The sequence below is a fragment of the Helianthus annuus genome, chromosome 1 (genome assembly GCF_002127325.2).
Source record: "Helianthus annuus cultivar XRQ/B chromosome 1, HanXRQr2.0-SUNRISE, whole genome shotgun sequence".
NCBI classification, from domain to species: Eukaryota; Viridiplantae; Streptophyta; class Magnoliopsida; order Asterales; family Asteraceae; genus Helianthus; species Helianthus annuus.
The window spans coordinates 70017533-70043386 of NC_035433.2; the positions used below are offsets into that span (position 1 = coordinate 70017533).

Here is a 25854-nt window from a genome sequence, read left to right on the forward strand (position 1 = left end):
AACAGTTAAGCATTTCTTTGCCTTTTATAAGGAAAAATAATGTACAATACAAACGGATATTAGTACACTTAATATAAAATACATAAATTATTTAATACCTTGACAGTTTGATCAGATGTTGTTATAACGTTTTCGGCCTTTGCATTGTTGGTTGAAATTATCAACTTTGACGGATCGGTTGACAGAAAGTTACCTTTTCCCTTTCCTTTGACTTGTTATGAAATAATAGAGTTAGAACATGAAATTTTTTTCATTCATTTATGTTTTTAAAATTAAATCAAAAATCTGTCAGCATCAATTACATATAAAAAATGTACTAATCTTAAAAAAAAAAAGGAAAATATACATCCAAGACTCACCTTCTAATTGATCTAATAAAGTTTGGAGGTTATTTTTTCAGACGTAATAAAGTTGTTAATTAATTGTACATTGTCATGTTTATTTAATAAATATTTGACTTGTAAACCAAAGAAATAAACAATGAAGTTCCAAAAAACTCGAATACAACTATTATGATATTTGAAACTATTCCATGGTGTTACTGATAGGCAAATTGATTAAACTATGTATTTGTACAAAGAAACAAACAAAAAAGTATAAAAGTAATAATATAAATGCAACCATTGGTTTAGTATCAGTAATAATGTTCGTATGGGTTAATTGTAGTTGAATTCAAATAATTGAGTTATAATAGGCAATTGTCATAAATAATTAAATATAACAATATAATAGGAGTCTGTAAACTTACATCTTGTCTTGTCGTGAAATGTAAGCCATCACCTACTTTCAACGTCTCTTTAACATGAACCTTCTTCGGTGTACTTGTCGGGACTGTTACTGATGTACTTTTAACAGATGTGTGGCTGGTTATCATCTACCTCTATGTCCTGAAAAAATCATATTAAAAAAATAATAGAAGAGTAAAAATGGATACAAAGTATAATACCTAACAGATTCGAAACCTCCAAAGCGCTTTATCGTAATCAGCCCTAGATATCTGAATTACATCATCATCATCATCATCAGATTCAACCTTCTTGCTCAACCTTTTCTCAACCTCGTCTCGATACACCGTTAAATCAAACATAACATCATTAAGTTTTTCAAAAACCAATAAATCATCTTCTTGAACGCAAGATCGTTGCAAAGTTGAGTCCAACCTTCTGAGAATACATAGTTTGAATTAACCTTACTTGTTGACACCGTCCACGGAGAACCCTTATAATTAACCTCATATGAGCCAGCCATTCCATCGTCTCCAAAACATTGTTGGACAAAAGATTCTTCAATCATCTACTTAATATGAAACATAACAAATTGAATGTTGACTATGTAGGTTATATTATTAAAAAAGAAATACATGCTAAATATAAAGTTTAAGGAAAACTTAATGAAATTACGTACCGTATAACCCAATGTTAGATGACGATTAATTGTGAAATAAGATTGCTCACATACGCCATTAACATAAGATGAAAGATAGAGACCAAAATGGTTCATGGACGAAATGACAGGAGACAATCTTTCTGAAGTTTGAGATCTGAAACAACTTCTCCCCAGCCGTCAGTTAGACTGGCATACGTTTTAATCGTTTCAACATTACGACCCAAATTTTCCCACTTGAGTGATATATACGCATCTTCCTATCGGCCCAATCCTCTCCGTAGAATTGATTAACAAAGCTGATAGGGACATCCTGTATATATATTAATATTAACTATATTTAGTATTATAAGTTTAAAAAATAACTTAAAAATTATATTAGTCTAACAGCGGAATTATAGATTACATAAAGATTACTTACTATACTCAATGAGGATGGGTTTAGAAGATACTTTACAAATGAAGTATACATTTTGATACCTGCAACAATAATTTATTTTCAAATTCTCGTAGTTTAGCAAACACTAATATATACAGTATACAACAAAAAAACAATATATACATAACACTGCTTGGACTACAAAAAATGACGACTAAAATAATTAAAAACTCAAATTTATATGATTAACAAATTATAATTTTATATGAATATAGATACAATATTATAAATAAATTTAGTGCATCAGCAATTTAAATTTTTAATACCAGTATCTATCAAAACTTAAGTAAATGATTACATACTTCTTCATGAACAAACGTTTATGAAAACTATTGGATGGGTATATAAACACCTTTTGAAGATAGCATAACAAAACTAAACTACAACAGTATATTTCAAACAAATAAAGACTCAATCTTACAAAAAACAACAATATTAATGGTTAACTTTAGAAATACATCAATGAAGTGGTATAAAATCAAAGATGGAAAAGATTTAAAGTAAAGTTTATGACCGATCACAGGAACATAAATGTTGTTAAAGATTAGAAACCCTAGTTTCGGTTGCCGGAAACCATTATGTCTGATGATTCCGGCGATAATCCGATATATAAACAACTTTTGAACATAGCATAACAAAACTAAACTACAACAGTATATATTAAACAATTAAAGACTCAATCTTACAAAAAACAACAATATTAATGGTTAACCTTAGAAGTACATCAATGAAGTGGTATAAAATCAAAGATATAAAAGATAATAAGTAAAGTTTATGACCGATCACAGGAACATAAATGTTGTTACCTTTAAGTGAAGATTAGAAACCCTAGTTTCGGTTGCCGGAAACCTAAATGAATGATGATTCCGGCGATAATCCGATGATAAGATCCGGTGCCAATTTGAGTTCTCCTAGGGATGATAAGAGTGATAAGAAGGATGATTTGATGGTAGAGTATGGTAAGGACAAAGTCCTTATTTAGAACCGCCATATTGAAATTTACATATACATCCCCTATAGTTTGATTTCTGACAAAAATAAAATTGATTTAATCTATAATTAACACAACAACCTTTTACATTACATAATAGAATAGAATAATAATTATATGTTTTTAAAGATATGAAAAAGGAAGATAACACAAATAAGTAAAGTATTAGAAATAATTTATGGTAAGTGTATATTAAAAAATTTATAATGTATTAAATAAATTCCTTAAATACATTACATTACATGTATAATAAAATTTAATTCAAATATCAACCAATAATAAAATTTTACGTTATATTTAAATAAAATAACAAATAATATTAAAATTTTATATAATAAAAAAATATATCTAAGTTTGCCAAATTAACGAATTATCATATTGGGTACTATATTTTAAGTAAGATTCATTATTTAAAGAAGGGGTTATTTTTTTTAATATTTAAATAACGTAAAAAGTTGTTATCTTATTACTATGTAATTTTTTCTAAATACCAATTAATACATACGTAAGTATTAAATCATAGGTTCTTAAATTAAGTTATGTTACACAAAATCATATTAGCTCTTATATTTTAAATAATAATATCAATACTCAAACGACATATTATTAAAATGTTATACACCAAAAAAGAATAATGATGTCATATGTATAAGAAACAAAAAACGGGATTAGAAAAATAAATTAGCAAAATAACAATTGATATAAATAACAAACAACTAAACAATAAAACAACCATGTTCATAAAAATCAACCACACAGTTATAACCATTGTCAAAATAAACATAAATATCCAAATACTTAAGAAAAAAACAGCCGATTTAATCAAATGTTCGAAATATAGGTGACTACTTTTCTTTCTTTGGAATTAGAAGAACTGCATCCACACCACCATCTTTACGCGACTTCGAAGAAGACTGCGAAGATACATCATCCACGTCATACACGGTTTCCAAATTGCGCTTCAAGTCACGCTCGCTGCTCGTATCAAACTCAGCATCCTTCCGATCAAACGATGTTGTAAAGCCAACTTTAATCACATTTGAGCAAGGGGTTACATCGTCTCCCGTTTGGGATATAGAATCCTAGTTAAATAAAATGAATAAATAGGTATGAGTTTGAAACATACAATTAACATATAATGAGTTAAAGTTGAATAATAGATAAGGTAAACGATACTAAACCTTAACAGGCAAATAATCATTACGATTTGAATCGGATGGTTCGACATTGACGGCTTCCTCATCAATAGGCTGATTTTGTAAATTTTTTTAAGTTAAAACAATATATCATATTAATCAGTAATTAAACATTGATGGAAGATTGTAATAATAATATAAGGGTGAATTGGAATAACTATACCTGAATAGTGTCAAAATGTTTATCCAGCTCGGACAAAACAACCGGGTTATCAGTCATCTTGGAGACTGAGTATCCATCAAACTTCTTGCTGATGTTAAAAGAAGAAACAACAATCTTGAAGGCAAACTTCATATTGAGTAATGAATTTAGCTCATTTGGAAAGCTTCCTTCGTTTGCTAACTGTTGAAAAATAAAATATAATTAATATTTTTAAAATAAAAAAAAATATGATAAAATGAATTATTTACAATTTACTACATACTTCAATGTTGTTGTCTAAAAGCTGATTAGCATTAACCTTCAAAAGCTTTGTCACCTCACGCTCAAACAATGTTAGACTCACAATACCAGTGCAATCTTGGACACGTATATAAAGCCTAATTCTGCAAAAAAATATAAATGAGATTAACTTATTTTGACAAAAAAAAAAACAAAAAATGGTTAATATTTACCGTGGAATTGATGTAACGGTCCTTGTATTACAAATATCAGTCTTGCATTCTAAGACAGTAACCTCTTCAGAACCATCAGTACCATCCTGCTTTTCTTTAACAACAGTAACGGTTGAAACCTTTTTGTTGCAGTTTGTGCACGCGTTGTAAAACCACTCATTGTTCGATGCAAAACTCTTGATAGTGCCAACAATGACAACAAACCTCGTCTGTGTTTAAGATATATATAATGTATTAAAAAAATTGATAGTGTAAAACATATAAAAACTATCTGTTATCCGTGTTACCGTATCTATTGAGGTTAACGACCCAATGGGAAAAAAGGTGAGGTCAGAAAGAAATTCTTCAGTGGCAGACTTCGCAACCGAAGAACTTAGGCCAGAATAACTGGAAGACATTTCGGGAGAAAGTTTCTCGATAAATCTATTAAAAAATAAAAATTAAAAATTTAGATTCACAGAAATGCATAGGAAATTTAAATTAACTTATTAGGATAGTGAACCTTTGTTTAAACTCAGCAACCTCATCAATATCACTGTTAATTAAGACTCGGGTGACAGTATACAAATTTGAAACAGACAAATGCCCTGAACATATATATACAATTATTTTAATTAATGCAAACAATTATTCAAAATGTAACCATAAAGAAAAAAAACACAATATATTTGAAGTAATACGATACCTCCCCAGAATCTGTACTTCCCAAACTGAATGATTACGACGACATTTTTTTCACCTCGATTGCTGCTCTCATACTCCATTATTTGATCCGCATAACCGTCCCAAAGCGTCACGAAGATCTGCTTATTGCTGAACATTATTGAAATGAATAAAATCAAAATAGCAGTTCAGAGTACATAATATAGAAAAATAATATATTAAACAATAAAATAGAGGAAAAAATAAATAAATACTTCAAGTCTTCAAGCATAAAGGTGACTTTCTTCTGGTTTTGTCCGTTATTAGTTTCTGTGTCTACCTCGAAGGGAAAACTTTTGACCACAAAACCAATTACATCTGTTGATAAAAATGAAATAGTGTCAACAAAATAAAAAATGTGCTGTGTTTAGTTAAATAGTTTTAATTGTATATCATACTAATTGGACTTTTAAAAAACTTGTTGTCAACTGTTGGATCCTCCACAACTGAATCAAAGGGAGTAAAATCAAAACCCCATTCAGAACCAATAGCCTCGTGGCATTCCTCAACAACGGTGTTGTTATTAAGGTTAATCTTCAAACCACCGTTAGCGTACTTCACCTTCTGACGATTCTCACCCAATGAAGGATTTCTAATCGTCAAACAACGCTTTTCTTCCAAAAGATGTTGATATCCAGATGCGTTTTTAGCCAAAACAAAAGCTTGCATTTTTGTTCCCTGCCAAACAACAACATTATTTTAGACAAATAATACGTACTTTGACAATTAACAGTATATAAACTTAAATTATAACATACGTATATGAACACTTACCTCACTGTCCATGAATATCATATCATAACAATACACTTTTCTAGCGTTATTGAAATCAGCTCTTGTCCACAAACGAACAATGCGTATTCTTATGGTATAGTTATCAACATTGAGGTCCAAATTATTCAACAATGTGATTGCACCTTCTTCCATTTCTGCAAAAAATTCAAAGTAAAGATTAGAAAACAAACACTATATACTAACACATTGTAATAAATTATAAATCAATATAGTATAGAAGTCTCATTGGTATTCTTACCAAAGAGTATGAAAAATGATGTAGAAAATGCTGAGTAGATAAAACTGAGTACAATGTGAAATGTTTAAAGAATATTTATAATAGGTAGACAAATTAAATTAAGTAAAGATTGTGTAGTATAAAAATTTAAAATATCGAACAAAATCAATTATAGTATAAGATGAAAATTGAAATATGTAATATGGAGGTGTTTTCTAAAAATATAGTCAATCAACATAAATGTCCAAAAATATGGTAATATGTCATAAAAAATTGGAAAAAGAAATGTAACTAACTAACTTAGTATACGCATTGTCAATATTAAATTCCTTATTAACCTTTTATTGAATTTGAAATTAAGGAACATTATAAAACTTTAGCAGTTTTAAAGTCAGCATTGAACTATGACATATTACACATTGATGAACATATCCATATAATGTGAATAACTAAGTATACTACATTTGTATATTTTTTGTTTGGCTTATTATAGATTTGTAAACGATTACAGTGGATAAAAAACACATGGGGCATATTAACAATTTCAATAGTTATTAATTTGAAATTGAAAAAAACGGAGGGATTTTTGATGATTAGTAAATTTCAAAAAAATGAAAACATTTATAAATATGCAACCTAATATGTCGTACATGACTTTCGGCAATTATTATATATAATAAAAAAATTATTCTGGTATATTTAAAAAAAATGTTTATAATGTAACATCATAGTGTAATATATTAAAGATATAATACTAAGTTCATAATACTTTTTAATATATGCAGAGTTAGTTTATATATTGTTTTTTATATATATTTAGTTGTAAAACAATAATCAGCAATGTTATACTGAAAATATAAAATAAATTTTTTTCAATATAAGTAGTTTGAATATCACAGGTTTATCTATGATAAGATGTTCCAGTGGGAATATAAATTAGTAAAACAATAGATTATACTTTTAACTATTTTCTTACAGTGGTTAAAAAAAGAAATAGATTGAAAGATATATAAAAACTTGAAATTAAAGTAAAAAACCAATGTTATAACCAAAAAAAACTGGAAAGGCCCAAAAAACATGCCATAATTGTCATAGATCTAATTACTACGGTTAACGTAACATACAACCCTCTCAATAGTCAACACCTGCTCATTTTCATCAAAAGAAAAGTGAACCTGGTCACGGACCTTAATTTGAGCAGCTTTCATGAACTTCTTCCAAGAGGTTAAAGCGTAACGATAACCACGACCATTGGGTCTTCTTTCACGTATGGTACCGTTAGTAATCTGCAGTGGCGGGTCCAGATGCAAAAATTTTATGGTCAAATCTTTTAACCCTTCATGAAGCTTAGCCATGCGTGAAACAGGATTAGGAATTCTCTGTATTTAAGTAAAATTGATAAAAAATATTAATATTCATTAAGTAAATTAAATTCACATCAAACTTATGTGTTTTATCAGTTTTCAAGATGATATGAAAACTTACAAAATAATCATCACCGGCAGTACGAACAAACCGAATAACACCACCATGTACTTGTTCTTCAACTTCATTCTCAACATCTATTGGAGCAACCTCAATCTGCAAATTAATATACAAATGATGAATTTCAGGCTGATATGTATAAAACATAGAATTAAGTACATATATTTAATTTACCTCATCAAGATGTAATTTAGGATATGTGATTTCAACCCCGGTTTTTCCAAAGACTTTCATATAGAAAAAATGTCCAAAACCTTTGGTGAATAAGAAATAACAACCAACCTCCAACTGAAACATACTAATAATTACATCCATACCAGCGAAAAAACCGACTTTGCCGTCATTAGTTAAAATGGAAACGTTAAACATTTGGTTGTCGATCATAACCGTAGAGATTACATCATTTGACGAAAAATCGTAAGTTTTGGGCAAAATACATTCAGGAATGACCTGTAGCATGTTAAAAAAAGTAAAAAGGTTAGTATCTATAAATAAATAAATAATATTTGAATATATCAGGAAAAAAAATCACATTTGTCTTACATAAAAATTGCATGATGGAGGTTGCATATATGTCCAGAAAGACCCACGACTAACACCATCTTTATAAGTCATTAACTTAAACGTAGCATGATCTAAAGGATTAAATACTACCAAACATCCCTGAGTTAGTCCCAAGTGTTCAACAACATTGGACCAACCACGAAAGAAAAAAAGCTTCCCTTTAGACGCGCTTAAGAAAGCATTAAAGTGACGACCATCTTCACTGTGTATCATAACATTAGTAGGGCATTTGTCAACACCCCACAGTTTGGAAGCCGCATCATCCGGAATGGACTAATCATAGAATTAAAGGGAAAATGAATTGTAAATATTTTCAATTGATTTAAAAAATAGAATAATAATTATATGTTTTTAAAAATATGAAAAAGGAAGATAACACAAATAAGTAAAGTAAAATTTTTTCCTATACTAGAATAAGTTGGTCTGCTCGATTCATTACCCTACAGAACCAGGGTCCTCTGTAACTGAATTACATAATACAATGTTAACAAAATATAACACGACAAAGGGATTGTTAGAAAATTCAAAAACTATCCACATAATACCTTGATGAACGTTCGCCCATACTAAAAACCTGCAAAAAAACAGGTTACAATAAAAATACGACATCAAATCTAATATAATTCAAAAAAAAAAAATTAACAAACAAAGGATTAATGAATAAGTTGAAGAATGAGTTGTATACCATAAAAATAACCATACTAAGAAATTCAATAAATTGTATAAATAGTAAATTAGTGAAATATAAATTTCATAACCATACATAACATACTTTTCGTTTCAAACAGTTGAATCAGAATTTTTATAAGACATGTATTTAGCAAAATACTAAATAGTGATTAGGGTTAATGATATCGATACCACTTGAAATATCAGTTACACAGTTAAATAGAACATAAATAATACAAAAAACTCTATTTGTGGTTATATATAATAAACTATACAAATGTTAAAACAGAGGTGCAATATACTTACTGATGCTTGTATTTGGAGGTATGATGATGAACAAAAAAAAGAAAACGCTTCTCAAGTGAAGGATTGCAACATTATACTAAAAACAATTTTGTATATATATGGAGTACAAATGGAAACGGTTCCAAAATTACCTAAAAAAATTAAAGATTATTCATTCAAAAAGGCAAGTTTCCATATATAATGAAGTTAGGGCGGTTAAGGAATATACAGGAAATCTGTGATGAGAAAAAGAAACAATCTGTCGACGAAGCAATCAGTCAGAGAGATTCGAAGAAACTATTTTGAGGAGTCGTTGACATTGCCGAGGAGTGTAAGAAAATTATATAGCTTAACATTTCCTGAGACTCCTTGGCAACATCAACGACGCCTCAATGTTCCAAGCAAAAAACTTTCACTGATTTTTTATTCAACAGAAAGTTTCTTCTTAACAAAACAGGTTTAAACGCGAAATATAACTTACTGGATAAGTCACATGGATATTATAATACAATACGTTAGTAAAAAAGCATATACCTTAATGAAGAAGGGACAGGCATACTATAAACCTGCAAAAACAGGTTTGAATGCGAATAAAAAATCAGATTTTATATTGAATTTCAACATTAATGTTAATCATCATAAAGCATCAGATCTTCATAGAAAATCAGATACACGCTAAAATTAAAAGAAAAAATAACAAAAAAACAACAAATCAAACAGATCTTATATTAAAAACAATATATTCAAAGACTTTATGGTGCATACAATACAGAATCAATCAAAATTAAACGTTTTTTGACCAAGAAACTGTGATATCAGCTTATCATTTTAGGGATTTGAATAAATCTAGCATCAAATTCAATAACAATAACATAAAGATCTGGAATATGAATAAACAACAAATTTTTGACCACGAAACTGTGATATCAGCTTATCATTTTAGGGATTTGAGTAAACATAGATTCAATTTCAATAACAATAAAATAAATATCTGGAATATGAATAAACAACAAATTTCAATAAAAAATTAAACATTTTTTTACAATGAAATTTTGATATCAGCTAAACATTTTAGGGATTTTAACAAATCTAACATCAAGTTCAATAACAATAACATACAGATCTGGAATATGAGTAAACATAAAATTTAATAACAACATAATAATGTTACTAAACATTATAAACAGATCTGGACTTAGAATCGGACTTAGGGTTTCATACACATAACAATACGAAATTTATTCAAAAAAAGTAACAAAAAACAGAAGAGATAAACCGATTTAGTGATATGATTAAACACAAAAATGCATAACAAAAACAAAAAGCAAATAATCATAAAGAACAAATCTATAATGACAACCGGATCTAGGGTTTGTTGTACAGAATAACACTTTTTCAGAACCAAAATAAAATTCAGACAAAAAAAAAAGGATTAAACTAAGAAATAAACAATCTACACTTACAAACTTTCGATATGGATCAAAGAAAACTATCAGGAATCGATTGAAGAAGATGAACTTGAAAAGGATCGATTGAAGAGAAGGCGGTGGTAACAAAGATAATTGAAGAGAGAGAGCGGTGAAGGTAACTGATATTTATTAGCATTGAAGAAAATGAAGGAATATGGAAGAAAAGAAGAATGGCGCCCAAAGTCACAATTATCTGGCCAAAGAGAGCTGCCACATCATGGTCAAATGGTCAACCTTTATTTTGCTTTAGTATAGTAGATAGATTATGTAACCGGTCACCTAAACACACATATATCTATACTATATTAAAAAGGAGAAGTGATGTACTGAAATGTAATTTTACATCATGTATAACATTGGAAGCAGCATATACAACACTTTATAAGCAGAGAAAATAGAAAAGGGTTTGGTATTTTAAGACGCTACAAGGGTAGCCTAGGGATTTCACTCCTACTGTTCCTTCATTTTCCATCATCGATTGAAATTGAATGCCTAGGGATCTTTTGGTATGTCCCCATCTACCCTATAACCACCTGATAGATTAATATATCGCCTCAAACCTCCGACCGATCACTTCAGAAATCGAAACCTCCTTCAACCCTAAATCGATGGCCGCACAACCTGCCAAAGGACGGCAGTGTCGGACAGTGTTTCCCCATATCTCCGTCATCCTCTACCGCTATAAATGATGGCTTAGCCAGGGAACAGTTTCGTTAGGTTGTGGTTTTCTGAATCTTTGGTTGTGGTTTTCTGAATCTTTCTCATTGCGTAATATTTTGGTATTTTGATTGTTTTGATAGATTAATATTGATTATCGATCGATTGTTTGTAATAATCACTTGTTGTAATCAGTTCTGTGTGTGTTGATTTCGATTCGGAATCATGTTTTGTTGAAATTGAAGTTAGGTTTTCGGTAATTGTGATTGAATTGATGGAGATTTTGGTGCTGGATCGATTGTTTATAACATCTATAGTGGTTTTTGAATAGTTTATATGCATCTGAATATGTTAGATCTACATCTAGAAACATATAGTTTTTTAATTAATTTAGTATTTTCTCCATTTTAACTTGTTTCTTAGTAGTTTATATTAATTTAGGATTGATTTTATACAATTTCAGGTTATTTTTATACAGTTTTAGTTTGATTTTTTTCTTATTGAATTGTTTCTGTTTCTATCTGGTTATTTGGATGCTTGGTGAAAGATGTTATTGTGTAATATTTGGTAATCTCTCTTTGTGCATAACACCTTAATATGCTACAGATTGATGGAAGAACCTGCTGCTTATGAAAATTAGGCCTTGCGAATCTTCTTGAATTAAGAGAAGAATGCTTGCGAGAATTCAACTTTTTTGATGCATATAGTACTATTAAACAGAGGTATTATTTATATTTTTTTTTCGTTTTCTATAAACCCTTATGAAATTTCAATTTATTGAAACTTAATTTAAATTGTTTGGCAGAGAGAATGAGGCATCACTTGCTGTCTTGCCTGATCTTTTAATGGAGCTTGATAGTATGAGTGAGGTATGTTTGCAATTCATCGTATCATTAATTAGGGTGAGCAATAACGAAACCGTTAACCGAACCCGAACCGAAAACCTAAGAAACCAAACCGAAATTAACCGAAAATCGGTTATCGGTTTTTTTGTACCATCGGTTAACCGAAGCAAACCATTTATATTTTCATATATTTTTAGCTTTTATACCCCCATTTCATGTTTTATACTACTATTTCATGTATTTATACCCTCCATTTTGTTTATTTATACCTCCATTTCATGTGTTTATACATCCATTACATGTATTTTAAGTAAAAATTAGCCCTTGTTTGGTTTGGTTATTAACCGAATCGAACCGAAAACCGACAAATTAACTAGAATAAGCCGTACCAATTAACCAATGACTTCGGTTACAGTTTCGGTTAATGCTAATAACCGAACCGAACCGTGCACACCCCTATCATTAATTACTCCCAAAATTGTAGACATTTTTTAAAAATATTTTATGTTTTGCTTGTTTTAGTGCATTTTACATTACCCGCTAAATAATCAATTCTTCTTTTTCAGGAAACAAGACTTCTTACATTAATAGAAGGCGTTCTTGCTGCAAATATCTTCTATTGGGGATCCCGTGCTTGTGTTGATCTTTATCACAAAGGAACGATTATTGAAATATATAGAATGAGTCGCAAAAAGATGCAAAGACCATGGCGGGCAAGTACAATTAAATATTAAATGTTTATGAACAAAAAAGAAAAAAGAATGACGCATCTAATTGTGCGTGTGTTTTAGGTGGATGATTTTGATGCGTTTAAGGAAAGAATGGGTTTTGGAGACAAGAAACACTCTTTTCGTCATATAAGCGAGCTTTGCTTTTTGTGGACAATTCAGGTGCTGTGCTGATGTTGTTTTAGGAATGCTTCCCCTGGCCCGTGAGCTTCTACGCCGTGGAACTGAAGTGAGTCAGAATGACATAATTACCCTTTATAATTTTTAAATTTTACAATTTGCTAATTAAATTTTGTTATACAGGTTGTGCTTGTTGCAAATTCCCTTCCCGCAGCCAAGGTTTTATAAAAAAATTATATGGCCCGATTTTGTAATAATTTATAATTATTTTATTTTTGCTGAATTATTTTGTTTTTGTTACAACGACAGCACTGTGACATTCTTCGTGGAGCTGCTGAAGCTGGTGGTTTACTTATGGATGCAATGAGTAATACTCAAGATAATCCGAGTGAGAAGTTATCTTCAACTCCGTTAATGGTGGTTGAAAATGTTTGCGGGCGTCCCTGCATTGACTTGAGGCAGGTCAGCTCTGAGCTAGCTGCTGTTGCCAAAGATGCTGATTTGGTATGCGGTTCTTCAACTTCAAACCATGTTGTTTAGCCAAAATTTTATCCGGATTTATTACTGTGAAAACATTGGTGAACGAGTTTATGATTTATTTGTGTAGGTCATTTTGGAAGGGATGGGGCGTGCTTTGCATACCAACTATAATGCTCGGTTTAAATGTGATGCTTTGAAGATAAATAAATACCTGCTCCTGCCACCATTGGTTTTAAAAAGCGGGAGTGCCTAACCACTGGCGCAGGGTTTCTCGCTTCTGACTAGGCGAGGCACACAAAGTACAAAAGCGCACATTAGGCGCAAAAATCACACGCATGAAGCGCGCTTCTTGTACGGGAAATGTTTTGTGCATCAAGATGTTGATATATTAAATTTTATATAAGCTAATTTACAGCTAATTTTTTGGTCGGTGATGCTAAAAACCTAGAGAAATATAAAAAAAGTTTTTATAGATAATTTGCGCTTTGCGTATGAAAAGCGCTGCTCTTTTGCACTTTACGCCCTGTGTCTTGGGCTCGGGAATCTATCGCTTCAGTGTGCATCATTTTCTATTTAATGACGTTGGGTAGGTGGTCTTTTAGGGGGTTAAGCGGAAAGTGCTAGAGTAGTTGTATTCAAATCTAAAACCTCTGGCTACAGGGTCTAATGTGCTTACCACTATGCTGCGCTACCCCCTGAAGGTTTTTTTTGGTCTTTACGTGATGCTGGTGGGGGCGTATCCTTTTGAAGACCAAGAAGATCCCAAGAACTTTAGGAAGACAATCCAGGTACTAGCTTTCCTTTACACACTTTATAGTAACATTTCTTTTGACTTACTGATGCTGACTTTGACCTTTGACTTGCAGCGCATCATAGCTGTTCAATATAAAATCCCAGACTGTGCTCACATATCTCAAGACTGTAGACATCTTCTGTCTCGGATCTTTGTTCCAAATGCATTGAGGGTGCGTGTAGCAAACACCTTTACCATATCGTATACAAAACAATCTCAGAACATTTGTGTTTGTTTTTGCTGCAGAGTCCATTTAATATATATTTTTCAATCTTTGCTCCATATTAACTTGTACATCATGTTTTAAGTGGTGTATTTTTTGTTTAATTGACAAATCTATTGTTTTTTATAATTTTTATTTTCTTAAAATAGGGTATTGTAGATGGTAAGTGTTGGTGGTAAGTTGGTGATTTGTTCATGTCTCGCGTTATTGACTTCGCCGCAACGCGCGGATCTCCCACTAGTCTTCTAACACAATGAACCAACTCAAATGAGTTGACATATATTACCAAAAAGAATAATAATAAATAAGTCTAAAGTGACGTGACAACACACAATGTCATACATGCATCACTTGACCTCCATCACTAGTAGTAACTCCACCATCACTATAAGGGGACCCGGGGTAGCGAGTGATGGAACCCCATCACTCGTGAAAAACTTTAGCACGCCGTTACAACCATCATTTATCACTCGTGAAACTTATCACGCGTGATATTTATCACGCATTGAATTTCGAAAAAATGGAACGTTGGGGGCTTGTTTCCGTTGACAAGATGACCGTTTGAGAGTATTTTTATAAAATCCAACCATCAGTGAGTATTTTAGTTTGTCACTAAAAAAATTGATTAATAATAAACACATGGTTTTAAACTTTTAATTATTTAATATCTAGAATACTTATAATAAAAAGAGTAAATTACAAGTTTTGTCCTTTACGTTTACATCAAATTGCAGGCGTTGTCCTTTAATGCAAAAGTTGACAAGTTTTGTACTTAATGTTTTAAAATATTGCACGTTATGTCCTTTAGGCCAAACCCAATTAATTTTTTGGTTAAATTTGATCATGTGCCTTGCACATGAGGGTATTATTGTCATTTCAACTTCTCAAGGGCTATCCTGTAAAACAACTTATATTAAGGGATCATTAGGTAAATAATAAAACAAGATGCATAGATCACAAAAGAACTCTGCAACACTCATTCGCTCTAATCTCTTTGATCTATCAAGTTTTGATCCTACCTGTTCTCTCTATCTATCAAGTTGAGCGACTGGCAGGGGCAGACCCACATTGGTGTCACCGGGGTCCCCGGACCCAAATCGTTTAAAAAAAAATAGTAGATTCGGTATATTAAATTGTATATGGACCCCATAAATACAATTAGGTGGACACCATAGAAATAAAAAGAAAGCTGGTGTAGTGGTAAATCTCCCTCTTTTCTACCAAGAGGTCATGGGTTCAATCCTTGATAAGCCCATTTTTCTTATTTTTTTTAAAAATCTAGTTCAAACCTCACTTTAACTCGACCCGAACGAGGACCGACCCGAAAATGGACCCCATTGAAATAAAATCCTGGGTCCGCCACTGGCGACTGGGATTAGGGTTGTTTGGTGGTGGTTAGTGATTTGGGTTGTTGCAGGTTGGGGTTAGGGTTAGGGTTCCGGTGGGGGTGGGGATGGTGGGGACGGTGGTGGTGGTAGTCTTCTCCTGTGGTGGTGGTGGTGACCGGAGAAGAAAGTGGCGAAGGAGGTCCGATTACAACTATGCCGGTTTCTGAAGTGTTCTCTTTTTTCTTACTTGTTGTTGCCATTTTAGCATCAGCTGCTCGTTCTGCTTCCTCACCTTTCCTGTTCAAGTCTTCTCCTCTGCAGCTTTTGCTTTCTCAAGCTCTTTAAGAGCAGCCTCCAGTTATTCTTTGGCTTCTTTGTTCCCGGTCTCAGAATTTGTTTGTTGCTTTTGTTAATTCGGAATTAGCCACTTCAATTTCCTGTTTAATTTTGTCTAATTCGACTTGTTGTTGCTCGCTGTTTAAGTCGTCTCCCCTCAACAAAGTAATGTCCCGCTTTACTTTATCGACTTCTTGTTTTATAGATCAAAGGCCCTATATGAATTTGTTATATCAGAATCAGATTCGCGTATAATTCTTGAATAAACAGGCTAGGGTTTGAATTGTGTTAAGAGGGAGAGGGAGTTTCACAGAGGAGAGAGAAGATATTTTTATTTTTAATTTTGCACAAATTAGTCGCCAAATAAAATTTCTTTACATAATAGCCCCTTGGAAGTTGAAATGACAAGAATGCCTTTATGTGTAAGGCACATGACCAGATTTAACTTAAAAAATTAACCGGGTTTGGCCTAAAGGACATAACTTGCAAAATTTTAGAACATTAAGTACAAAACTTGTCAACTTTTGCGCTAAAGGACATCGCTTGTAATTTGGTATAAACATAAAGGACATAACTTGTAATTTACTCTAATAAAAAAAAAAAATTGTGACTATATAATCTCGTCATTTGAATATGATTCTAGTCGAATGTCCCTCTCACTTTTTATCCAACTACCAAAGCTAATACTTCCTCATATACCCATTGCCGAACACACTTTCTGTTCAACCTTTTCAGCTCTCTCCTCTACTCTCCTCTCCTCTCATGGCCGGAGGAGACTTTCATCGCTCGAATCATTCAACCTCAAACACTACGAATCACAACCCGATGGCTTCCGGCTCGTGCGACTCATCATCTTCATCCTTCTTGACAGACAACGATGACGATGACGATTTCATCCTTGAGTTGACCCGTCAAATGGAGGATTACATGCTTCAAGAAGACGACGATCATAACAAACATAATTCAATCGTCCCCAAGAAACATGGTGTGCTGGTAAGATGTCTGCAACTTGTAGGATGTGAACTCTCCACCTATAACAGGAGTAGATTAAAAGTACTTTAGTTTGCCTTGAAAAAAAAAACCTCGATCCCGAGTTTATTGGAAACTGGAAAGCACTAACTAGTTTATTGGGTAGCGACGCAGCTTGTTGCCCGTTTACCAACTATCTCGATCCACGTAAATTCGTTTTATGTATTAGTAACTTAATATGGGTTGTATTTCTCCGGTGCTTTGTTGAATCTTAGTGTTTATGGGTTTCAAAGAAAACAAGGTTGTGCCAGTCGCAAATTAGTAACGAATATATTATTTAGCAAATTTATTAAAATTGTGATTTATTTAACTGTTTTGTATTTTGATTATATGGGTTGTGATTGTACCAGGTGAAGAATCAGAATCAACACCGAGTTGTGGAAAACTCAAAGCGGGAAAGAAGATGGAAGATGGCCGAGTCGACTCAGCAGATGAAGTATTATAGAGGAAGGAGAGTGACGTCATCCGGGTCGGGTATGAGAGCGGTTTTTCTTAACAGACCGGGTTCAAAAACCGGGTGTAACGGGACCGGTGTGTTCTTGCCTTCATCAGCCAATTGTTCAACCGCTCAGGGCCGCAACATACCAGGTAACCACTTCATTTGTGTTGCTCATTTAGTTTTCAATTTATTAAATTTTATGTCGGGTTTTAAGAATCAACCAGACCAATTAAATTATTAAAACTATACACTGTTGTATTTAGAAAGTATTATATGTATTTAATACAGTATAATATAATAATTTCAGACCAATTAAACCACCAAAACAATATCGAATAATATTTTCAAAACTTTTTAAGCATTTAATAAATTGTATATTTTTTTTGAATTGTAAATTTAGATTAGTGACAGACCACTGAAATATCATTTTGTCACTAGCGGAACCATACAATCATATCCGTCTGCCCTAGGCAATAATGTTTATACACCAATTTAGGAAACCCACTAAATCTGAGAAAATCCCCCTTGTGAGAATCGAACCTATGACCTAATGGTCTCTAAGCGTTAATACATTGTATATAGCTTCCAATTTGTTTAAGTTACTCATCTAACTGATATTATATAATCTAATCTGATTTTGAAACTTATTGTTAGAAAATTCACATCCAACCCCTCAAATTATGTGAGGGGAGTTTTTATTTTATGAAAAGTGGTTGTATGTGATTGTGAGTAGTGAAGCGAGAAAATGTTACTGTTAATTGGTGAGGACACTGTTCACTCTTTTTAATATATTTTGAAAGTGATTGTGAGTGAAAAAAGAAAAAATATAATAATAAAAGTATTAAAAAGAATTATTTAATTGAAAAAGAGAAAGAAAAAATAATAATTTTTAATGTAATATAAAGTAAAAATGGAGGGTAAGATATGAATGCTCTTACGTGTTTAAAACCTTAAAGTTACTAAACTTTAGTATTGATATAAGAAATAAAGTTGATCATGAATATGGATGTGGGCCGCTATAGTTATGAATATGACAAATATAGGGTAGCTGTACATCTAACATAAAAGGAGGGTTGAAATGAGCATGAGAGCTAGACATATATAATAATATTTCCATGTCGATAATAAAAAAAAAAGTAATATGAAGTTATAAAACTAAGTTAAAGGTACTAAACTAGTACAAGATTGTGTGTTATGTGCTAACGTCAAGCCGATGTGAAGTGTAATAGGGTGTGAAACACTGCTTCACAGAACGTTAAGGGGCATGAAGTTAGGATGGTAACGGGCGTGAGAGTGGGAATGGGTGGTGGACCCTAACCTTTTCACCAATCATAATATCCAAGTTTTGATTTATGAAAATTTAATAAGATAAAAATAAAATCCTTAGTGGTTTTTATAGTTTGGAAAGAATACGTGAATTTATTAAAACAATTTTGAAAATTGATTAGTATTTTATATCCTTAAAATTATATATAAAGAGTATCGTACTGGCATATAACGATATATAAGGGTTTTTCTATCAAATAATATAACTAATTTTCAACTAGTTTTTAGTTTTGCTATCCAATTTTGAAAACTTTTACTGTTGTGTTAAAAGATACTGGGCTGTTCATTCAATTTGGGTTATACTGTTTTATTTATTGGGCCTAATATGTGGGTTGTGTCTACTGATCGTTATTATTGTTTAAGTTGTTATAACAGATTCATGGGCCAGATATTTTGGAGGTAGTCCGTTGTAACTTGCAGGGGTGTATTTTGGACAATCTGATACTTCATGGTGCTAAGTGAATCTGTTGATCAGCAGGAGTATAAAAGTCACTTTCTCTCTCATTTGATCATTATTCACTCCCAATTATTGTTACGTTTCTCTGTTTAGATCTAGGGTTTGTTATCTCCGGTTGTATCTCCGGTTGTACTTTGTCTTCTCTCATCTGTTGGAGAGATCTGCTGTACTTGTTGGTATAGATGATCATCAGTGGATGATCATCAAGTCTGGTTGTATCGTTCCTCTTTGTATTGATCTTACGATTGTAAGATCTAGGGTTTGGGGGGTACTTTTTTGGTTTGGGTTAAATAAGATTTTGTCACTTTGTTTTGTCGCTATTTTGTGTTGTTCTTGTTGTTTCTGTTATTGAATCATCACAATACCATTGTTTTTAACATGGTATCAGAGCCTTGAGCTCCTGTTGATGATCTGTTTGTATATCCGCTGCATTTGGTCTTGTGTTTTCTGATTAGTTTCTTTATTGTTGTTTAGGGTTTCTGTGCTCGGAAACTTGTGTTGATATCAGATCTGGTTAGATCTGGTTGTTCTTGGTGGTGATTGGACTAAACCCTAGCTAAGGGTTGGCTGGTTGTTAACAGATCTGGTTAGATCTGTTCACTATCTGAAGGATCTTTGTACCCTCTTCTTGTCAAGACTTCTGTGTTGGTCTCTAGATCCTTAGAAGATCTAGGGCAAACTGACCAGAAGGGTTATCTTGTGGTTTCTTGCATCAGATCCAGTAGTTCTTGAAAACTACAGATCTGGTGATCTTTGAAGGTTTTATTGCACCCACTGTAAGCTGGTTCTATCTCTCTTTTTTATTTCTGTTGATTGGAGTAGTTGAAGTCGGGGTAGTGAGGACCGGCACATATATTTGTTATTGGTTGTTATTGATTGTCTAGGGTAGATTGGCTTCTGAGTAAAGGCTTGTCCAGGCACCTATTGAGTGATGAACCTGGAATCTGGTCCCTGACTCAGTTTCGCCATAGTGTTTTTTTTTTGGCTGTTTTGTCTTTTGTTCTGTGTGTTTGCTGTTGTTTACCTGCTGGTGTTTGTTTGTATATTTGGTGTTTACCTGCTGGTGTTTGTTTGTATATCTGGTGTCTTATTATTGTTTGTCATTATGCCTCCTGAACCTGCTCCTAGTACTTCTCAGACTTTGATTGGTAAATTGGATATAGGAGATCCATTGTACTTACACCCTAGTGACTCCAGTAGTTTAACCATTGTTAGTGTTAAACTCAAAGGTACTGAGAATTATGCTGTGTGGTCTAGTGCTATGAAGTTGGCTTTAGAAGCTAAAAACAAGTATGGGTTTATAGATGGTAAGGTGGAAAAGTCTAAGGATGATGAGATATTAGCTGCTCAGTGGGATAGATGCAATTCTGTTGTACTTACTTGGTTATTGAATTCTGTTTCAGAAGAGTTGTTTCTTGGTCAAGTTTTTTCTAAACTAGCTTCTGAAGTTTGGACTGATTTAAAAGAGTCTTTTGATAAGATTGATGGTTCTGTTGTCTATGATCTGTATAAGAAAATAAACTGTATTGCTCAAAATGGTAGTACTGTTGCTGAATACTATAATAAGTTGACAACAATGTGGAAGCAGTTTGATGCAATGCTTCAACTGCCTTCATGTTCTTGTCAAGCTGCTAAGGACTATAATGACTTCTCTGCTCTTATAAAGTTAATGCAGTTTCTCATGGGGCTTGATGATATCTATCAACCTGTGAGAACTAATATTTTAACAAGAGAAACATTTCCATCAGTTAAAGTTGCTTTCTCTATTGTTTCTAGAGAGGAGTCACATAGACTCTCAAGTAGTGGTTCTAAGAGTCAAAGTGTCTCTTATGTGGCTAGGTCTAATCAATCTAATCAAAACACATCAAAAAGAAATTTTAGAGGACCTAATTCAAATCTAAAGTGTACTCATTGTAATATGATAGGTCATACTGTTGATAGGTGTTTTGAAATAATTGGTTATCCACCTGGTATGAAAAAAAGGGGTAATATGTCTTTTGGTAAAAATAATGGTAATAATACTAGTAGGTCTGGTATGTCTTCTGGTCCTTCTAGTTCTGCTGTGTCTGCTTTGCCTTTTACTCCAGAACAGATTGCAAAGCTAATGAGTTTAGTTGGTGAAAAACCTGATGGGGATCAGGAGAAGTCCAATATGGGAGGTATGTCTGCTTGTATGTCTGGTTTTTTGAGTTGTTCTAGCAGTGTGTGTTTTAGTCATGAATATAATTGGGTTGTTGATTCAGGTGCTAATCAGCACATGATTAAAAGTGATAAGGACATGTTTAATTGCATAGATGTGTCTGAGTGTGGGTTAAAAGTTGGTCACCCAAATGGAACAAGTGTTAGTGTGTTAAAAATTGGTGATCTTAAATTGATTAACAATGTTATTATAAAAGATGTTTTTTATGTTCCTGGGTATAGTGTCAATTTATTGTCTGTTCACAAGTTAGCAAAAGACAATAAAATAGCTGTCTTGTTTAATGAGAACAACTGTATGTTACAGGATTTGAGGTCAAAGAAAATTCTGGTGATTGGTAGGCAAGAGAATGGGTTGTATTTTGTTGGTAGAAATGGTAATTTTGCTAATTTGTGCTTTAATAGTTCTGTTAAATCTGATCTTTGGCATAGTAGGTTAGGTCATCCGTCTGATCAAGTTTTGGCTGTGTTAAAAGATAGTTTGGATGTTAAAATTGTTGAACATAATCCTTGTGAGGTTTGTCACAGGTCCAAACAGGTTAGGGTTCCTTTTCCTTTGAGTGATCATAAGTCAAAGGAATTAGGGGATCTAATACATTTGGATTTGTGGGGACCTTACAAGGTGTCTAGCTATGAAGGTTATAAATATTTTCTAACTGTTGTTGATGACTTTACTAGAACTGTTTGGTGTTATATGCTTAAAAGTAAAGTTGAAGTGTTTGAAAATTTGAAATACTTTTATGAACTTGTATTAACACAGTTTAAAAAGAAGGTAAAGATGTTTAGAAGTGATAATGGTACAGAATTTATAAATAATCAAATGAGTACATTTTGTAAACAGAAAGGTATTGTGCATCAGACTTCATGTTCATATACCCCACAACAGAATGGGGTAGTTGAACGTAAGCACAGACATCTTTTAAATACAGCCAGAACTTTAATGTTTCAGAGTGGCCTTCCTTTAAGATTTTGGAGTGACTGTGTGCTAACTGCTGTGTATATCATTAACAGGCTGCCGTCTTCTGTGTTAAGTGGAAAGAGTCCATATGAGCTAATGTTTGGTTTTAGACCCTCTCTGTCTTATTTTAGAAATTTTGGGTGTCTTTGTTTCAGTACTAATTTGAATGAACCTGACAAATTTGCTTATCATGCTGATAAGTGTGTTTTGATAGGGTACTCTAATGTAAAAAAGGGTTATAAACTTTGGAGTATAGATGAGAAAAAGGTTTTTTTCTCTAGAGATGTCAAGTTTTATGAACATGTGTATCCTTTTAAGTCTAAACAAATTAATGGTGAAGTTAATATTGATAACAGTTTAAACTTGATAAACTTTTTTGATAAAAATGAAACAAATTCACCTGAGTTTTCTTTAACTCCCAATGATGAAGAGGGTACTACTGATTCTCACGACACAGTCAGTGATGATCAGCAGCCAGGTCCCTCTACGTCTGCCGCTCCTGGTCTAAGTAGTTCAGGTCATAACTTAGGTTCTAGTGTAGAAGGTAGTAGTAGTAGGGAGTCTGGCAGGGCAGAGGACACTGTTGTGTCGACTGATGAGATCAGCCCAGCTGAGGGAAATTTAGAAGGTCTTAGACGGTCTTCTAGAAATGTATCTTTTCCTAAAAAATTCCAGGATTTTGTGTTAAGTGGTAATGTGAAATATGATATTAATAAAGTTGTGAATTATGCATGTTTATCTGCTGAAAATGTGAGCTTTATTAGTAAACTAAGTAAGTCAACTGAACCCAGTTGTTATAATGAGGCTTCAAAGGATTCTAAGTGGGTCGAAGCAATGAACCTTGAAATGGAAGCCTTAATGCGGAATAACACTTGGGAACTTGTTGACTTACCTAGTGGTAGGAAACCCATTGGATGTAAATGGGTCTACAAGATTAAGTATCGGTCTAATGGTGAGATTGAGCGCTATAAAGCGAGGTTAGTTGCTAAAGGGTATAACCAACGGGAAGGGATTGACTTTGGTGAAACCTTTTCACCGGTAGTCAAAATGGTTACTATAAGATGTGTCTTGAGCTTGGCTGTTCAGTATAATTGGTCATTGTACCAATTAGATGTAAATAATGCGTTTTTATATGGCTCAATATCGGAAGATGTTTATATGACTCTTCCTGAAGGTTATTATAGCAAAAATGAGTCTAAGGTTTGTAAATTAGTTAAGTCTTTGTATGGGCTGAAACAGGCCCCTAGAAAGTGGAATGAAAAGCTAACTGATGTTTTGCTTGGTATAGGGTTTGTTCAAAGTTCTTGTGATCATTCGTTGTATGTTTTATCCAAGCCCTCTGTATTTGTTGTGTTACTTGTGTATGTTGATGACATAATTGTAACTGGTAATAATGATTTGGAAATCAATAAAGTGAAAACTTTGCTTAGTAATAATTTCCAAATTAAAGACCTGGGAATACTAAAGTATTTTCTTGGTTTGGAAGTTGTATATGATAAAAGTGGGCTGTGTTTGAATCAGCGTAAATATTGTTTGGAGTTGTTAGCTGAATTTGGGTATCTTGGGTGTAAACCTGTAAATACTCCAATAGAGTTGAGTCATGTTGTGAATAAGAGGGCTGAAAGTGATAGGACTGAGTTGATTGATATTACCAATTATCAAAAATTGATTGGTAAGTTAATCTATTTGTCTATAACTCGTCCTGATATTAGTTATTCTGTTCAGTACTTAAGCCAATTTATGCATAAGCCATTGACTGTTCATTTGAAAATTGCCTTAAGGTTGTTACGGTATCTAAAACTTAGTCCAGGTAAAGGTTTAATGTTCAAAAAGAGTGGTAGTTTTGATCTGTCCTGTTATGCAGATTCTGATTGGGCTAAATGTTTGGATACTCGTAAGTCTGTCACTGGTTTCTGTATATTTTTGGGTCAAAATCTTGTTTCGTGGAAAAGTAAAAAGCAATCCACGGTTTCAAGATCGACTGGTGAAGCTGAGTACCGTGCCATGTGCTCAGCTACTTGTGAACTTGTGTGGATTGTGAATGTTTTAAATGAGTTGAATGTCAAATGTAGTCTTCCAATACAAGTATTTTGTGATAGTAGTGCAGCTATGTCAATAGCTGCAAATCCTGTGTTTCATGAGCGTACGAAACATTTTGAGATTGATTTGTATTTTTTAAGAGAGAAGGTGTCGAATGGTTTCATTGTTACAACAAAGGTTGAATCCGAGGATCAACTGGCAGACATCTTTACAAAAGGGTTGAGTATTACTCAACATAATGGTTTTTGTGATCGTTTGGGATTATTGGATTTGTTTAAACCCAATTGAATGAAGGGGGAGTGTTAAAAGATACTGGGCTGTTCATTCAATTTGGGTTATACTGTTTTATTTATTGGGCCTAATATGTGGGTTGTGTCTACTGATCGTTATTATTGTTTAAGTTGTTATAACAGATTCATGGGCCAGATATTTTGGAGGTAGTCCGTTGTAACTTGCAGGGGTGTATTTTGGACAATCTGATACTTCATGGTGCTAAGTGAATCTGTTGATCAGCAGGAGTATAAAAGTCACTTTCTCTCTCATTTGATCATTATTCACTCCCAATTATTGTTACGTTTCTCTGTTTAGATCTAGGGTTTGTTATCTCCGGTTGTATCTCCGGTTGTACTTTGTCTTCTCTCATCTGTTGGAGAGATCTGCTGTACTTGTTGGTATAGATGATCATCAGTGGATGATCATCAAGTCTGGTTGTATCGTTCCTCTTTGTATTGATCTTACGATTGTAAGATCTAGGGTTTGGGGGGTACTTTTTTGGTTTGGGTTAAATAAGATTTTGTCACTTTGTTTTGTCGCTATTTTGTGTTGTTCTTGTTGTTTCTGTTATTGAATCATCACAATACCATTGTTTTTAACATGTTGCTTTTACATTTCCATAATGATAAATAAATTGGTTAAAATATGATAAACTGATTTGTGGTCAGTGGCTTGCATTTAATTTGTTGCATCTAAGATGAAACTTTTCTTTAAAGTGTTAACCATTGATGACTAAATTAAAATCAGATAAAACTAATTCTCAAACAGTTTAATCCCCCGATGTGTCTCACACTCGCATGTGAGACTCTGACATTG

The 25854-nt window shown here is 32.8% G+C and overlaps 2 protein-coding genes and 3 long non-coding RNA genes across 5 annotated transcripts; 3 read left to right on the forward strand and 2 right to left on the reverse strand.

Annotated features, from left to right (window-relative positions):
- Positions 1 to 3847: 3847 nt before the first annotated feature.
- Positions 3848 to 4241, reverse strand: LOC118481768. The gene is made up of 3 exons (XR_004866076.1): positions 4173 to 4241; positions 3995 to 4063; positions 3848 to 3895 (listed from the first exon to the last, which is right to left on the reverse strand). It is a non-coding gene; the product is annotated as an uncharacterized LOC118481768 (long non-coding RNA).
- Positions 4242 to 4416: 175 nt separating this feature from the next.
- LOC110939166 lies at positions 4417 to 6253 on the reverse strand. The gene is made up of 8 exons (XM_035987919.1): positions 6101 to 6253; positions 5725 to 6004; positions 5542 to 5644; positions 5310 to 5437; positions 5127 to 5211; positions 4912 to 5047; positions 4625 to 4833; positions 4417 to 4555 (listed from the first exon to the last, which is right to left on the reverse strand). The coding sequence occupies exons 1-8, from the start codon at positions 6251 to 6253 to the stop codon at positions 4417 to 4419; spliced, it is 1233 nt and encodes a 410-aa protein (XP_035843812.1).
- Positions 6254 to 12085: 5832 nt separating this feature from the next.
- On the forward strand, positions 12086 to 13025 carry LOC110939165. Its single transcript, XR_002592025.2, has 3 exons — positions 12086 to 12189; positions 12273 to 12336; positions 12879 to 13025. It is a non-coding gene; the product is annotated as an uncharacterized LOC110939165 (long non-coding RNA).
- A 139-nt stretch (positions 13026 to 13164) lies between these two features.
- Positions 13165 to 13893, forward strand: LOC110943621 (pantothenate kinase 2). The gene is made up of 4 exons (XM_022185359.2): positions 13165 to 13269; positions 13344 to 13379; positions 13470 to 13664; positions 13768 to 13893. Exons 1-4 carry the CDS (start codon positions 13228 to 13230, stop codon positions 13891 to 13893), a joined length of 399 nt encoding a protein of 132 aa, XP_022041051.1. The 5' UTR covers positions 13165 to 13227.
- Positions 13894 to 14353: 460 nt separating this feature from the next.
- On the forward strand, positions 14354 to 14715 carry LOC110939164. Its single transcript, XR_002592024.2, has 2 exons — positions 14354 to 14428; positions 14507 to 14715. It is a non-coding gene; the product is annotated as an uncharacterized LOC110939164 (long non-coding RNA).
- Positions 14716 to 25854: the final 11139 nt, after the last annotated feature.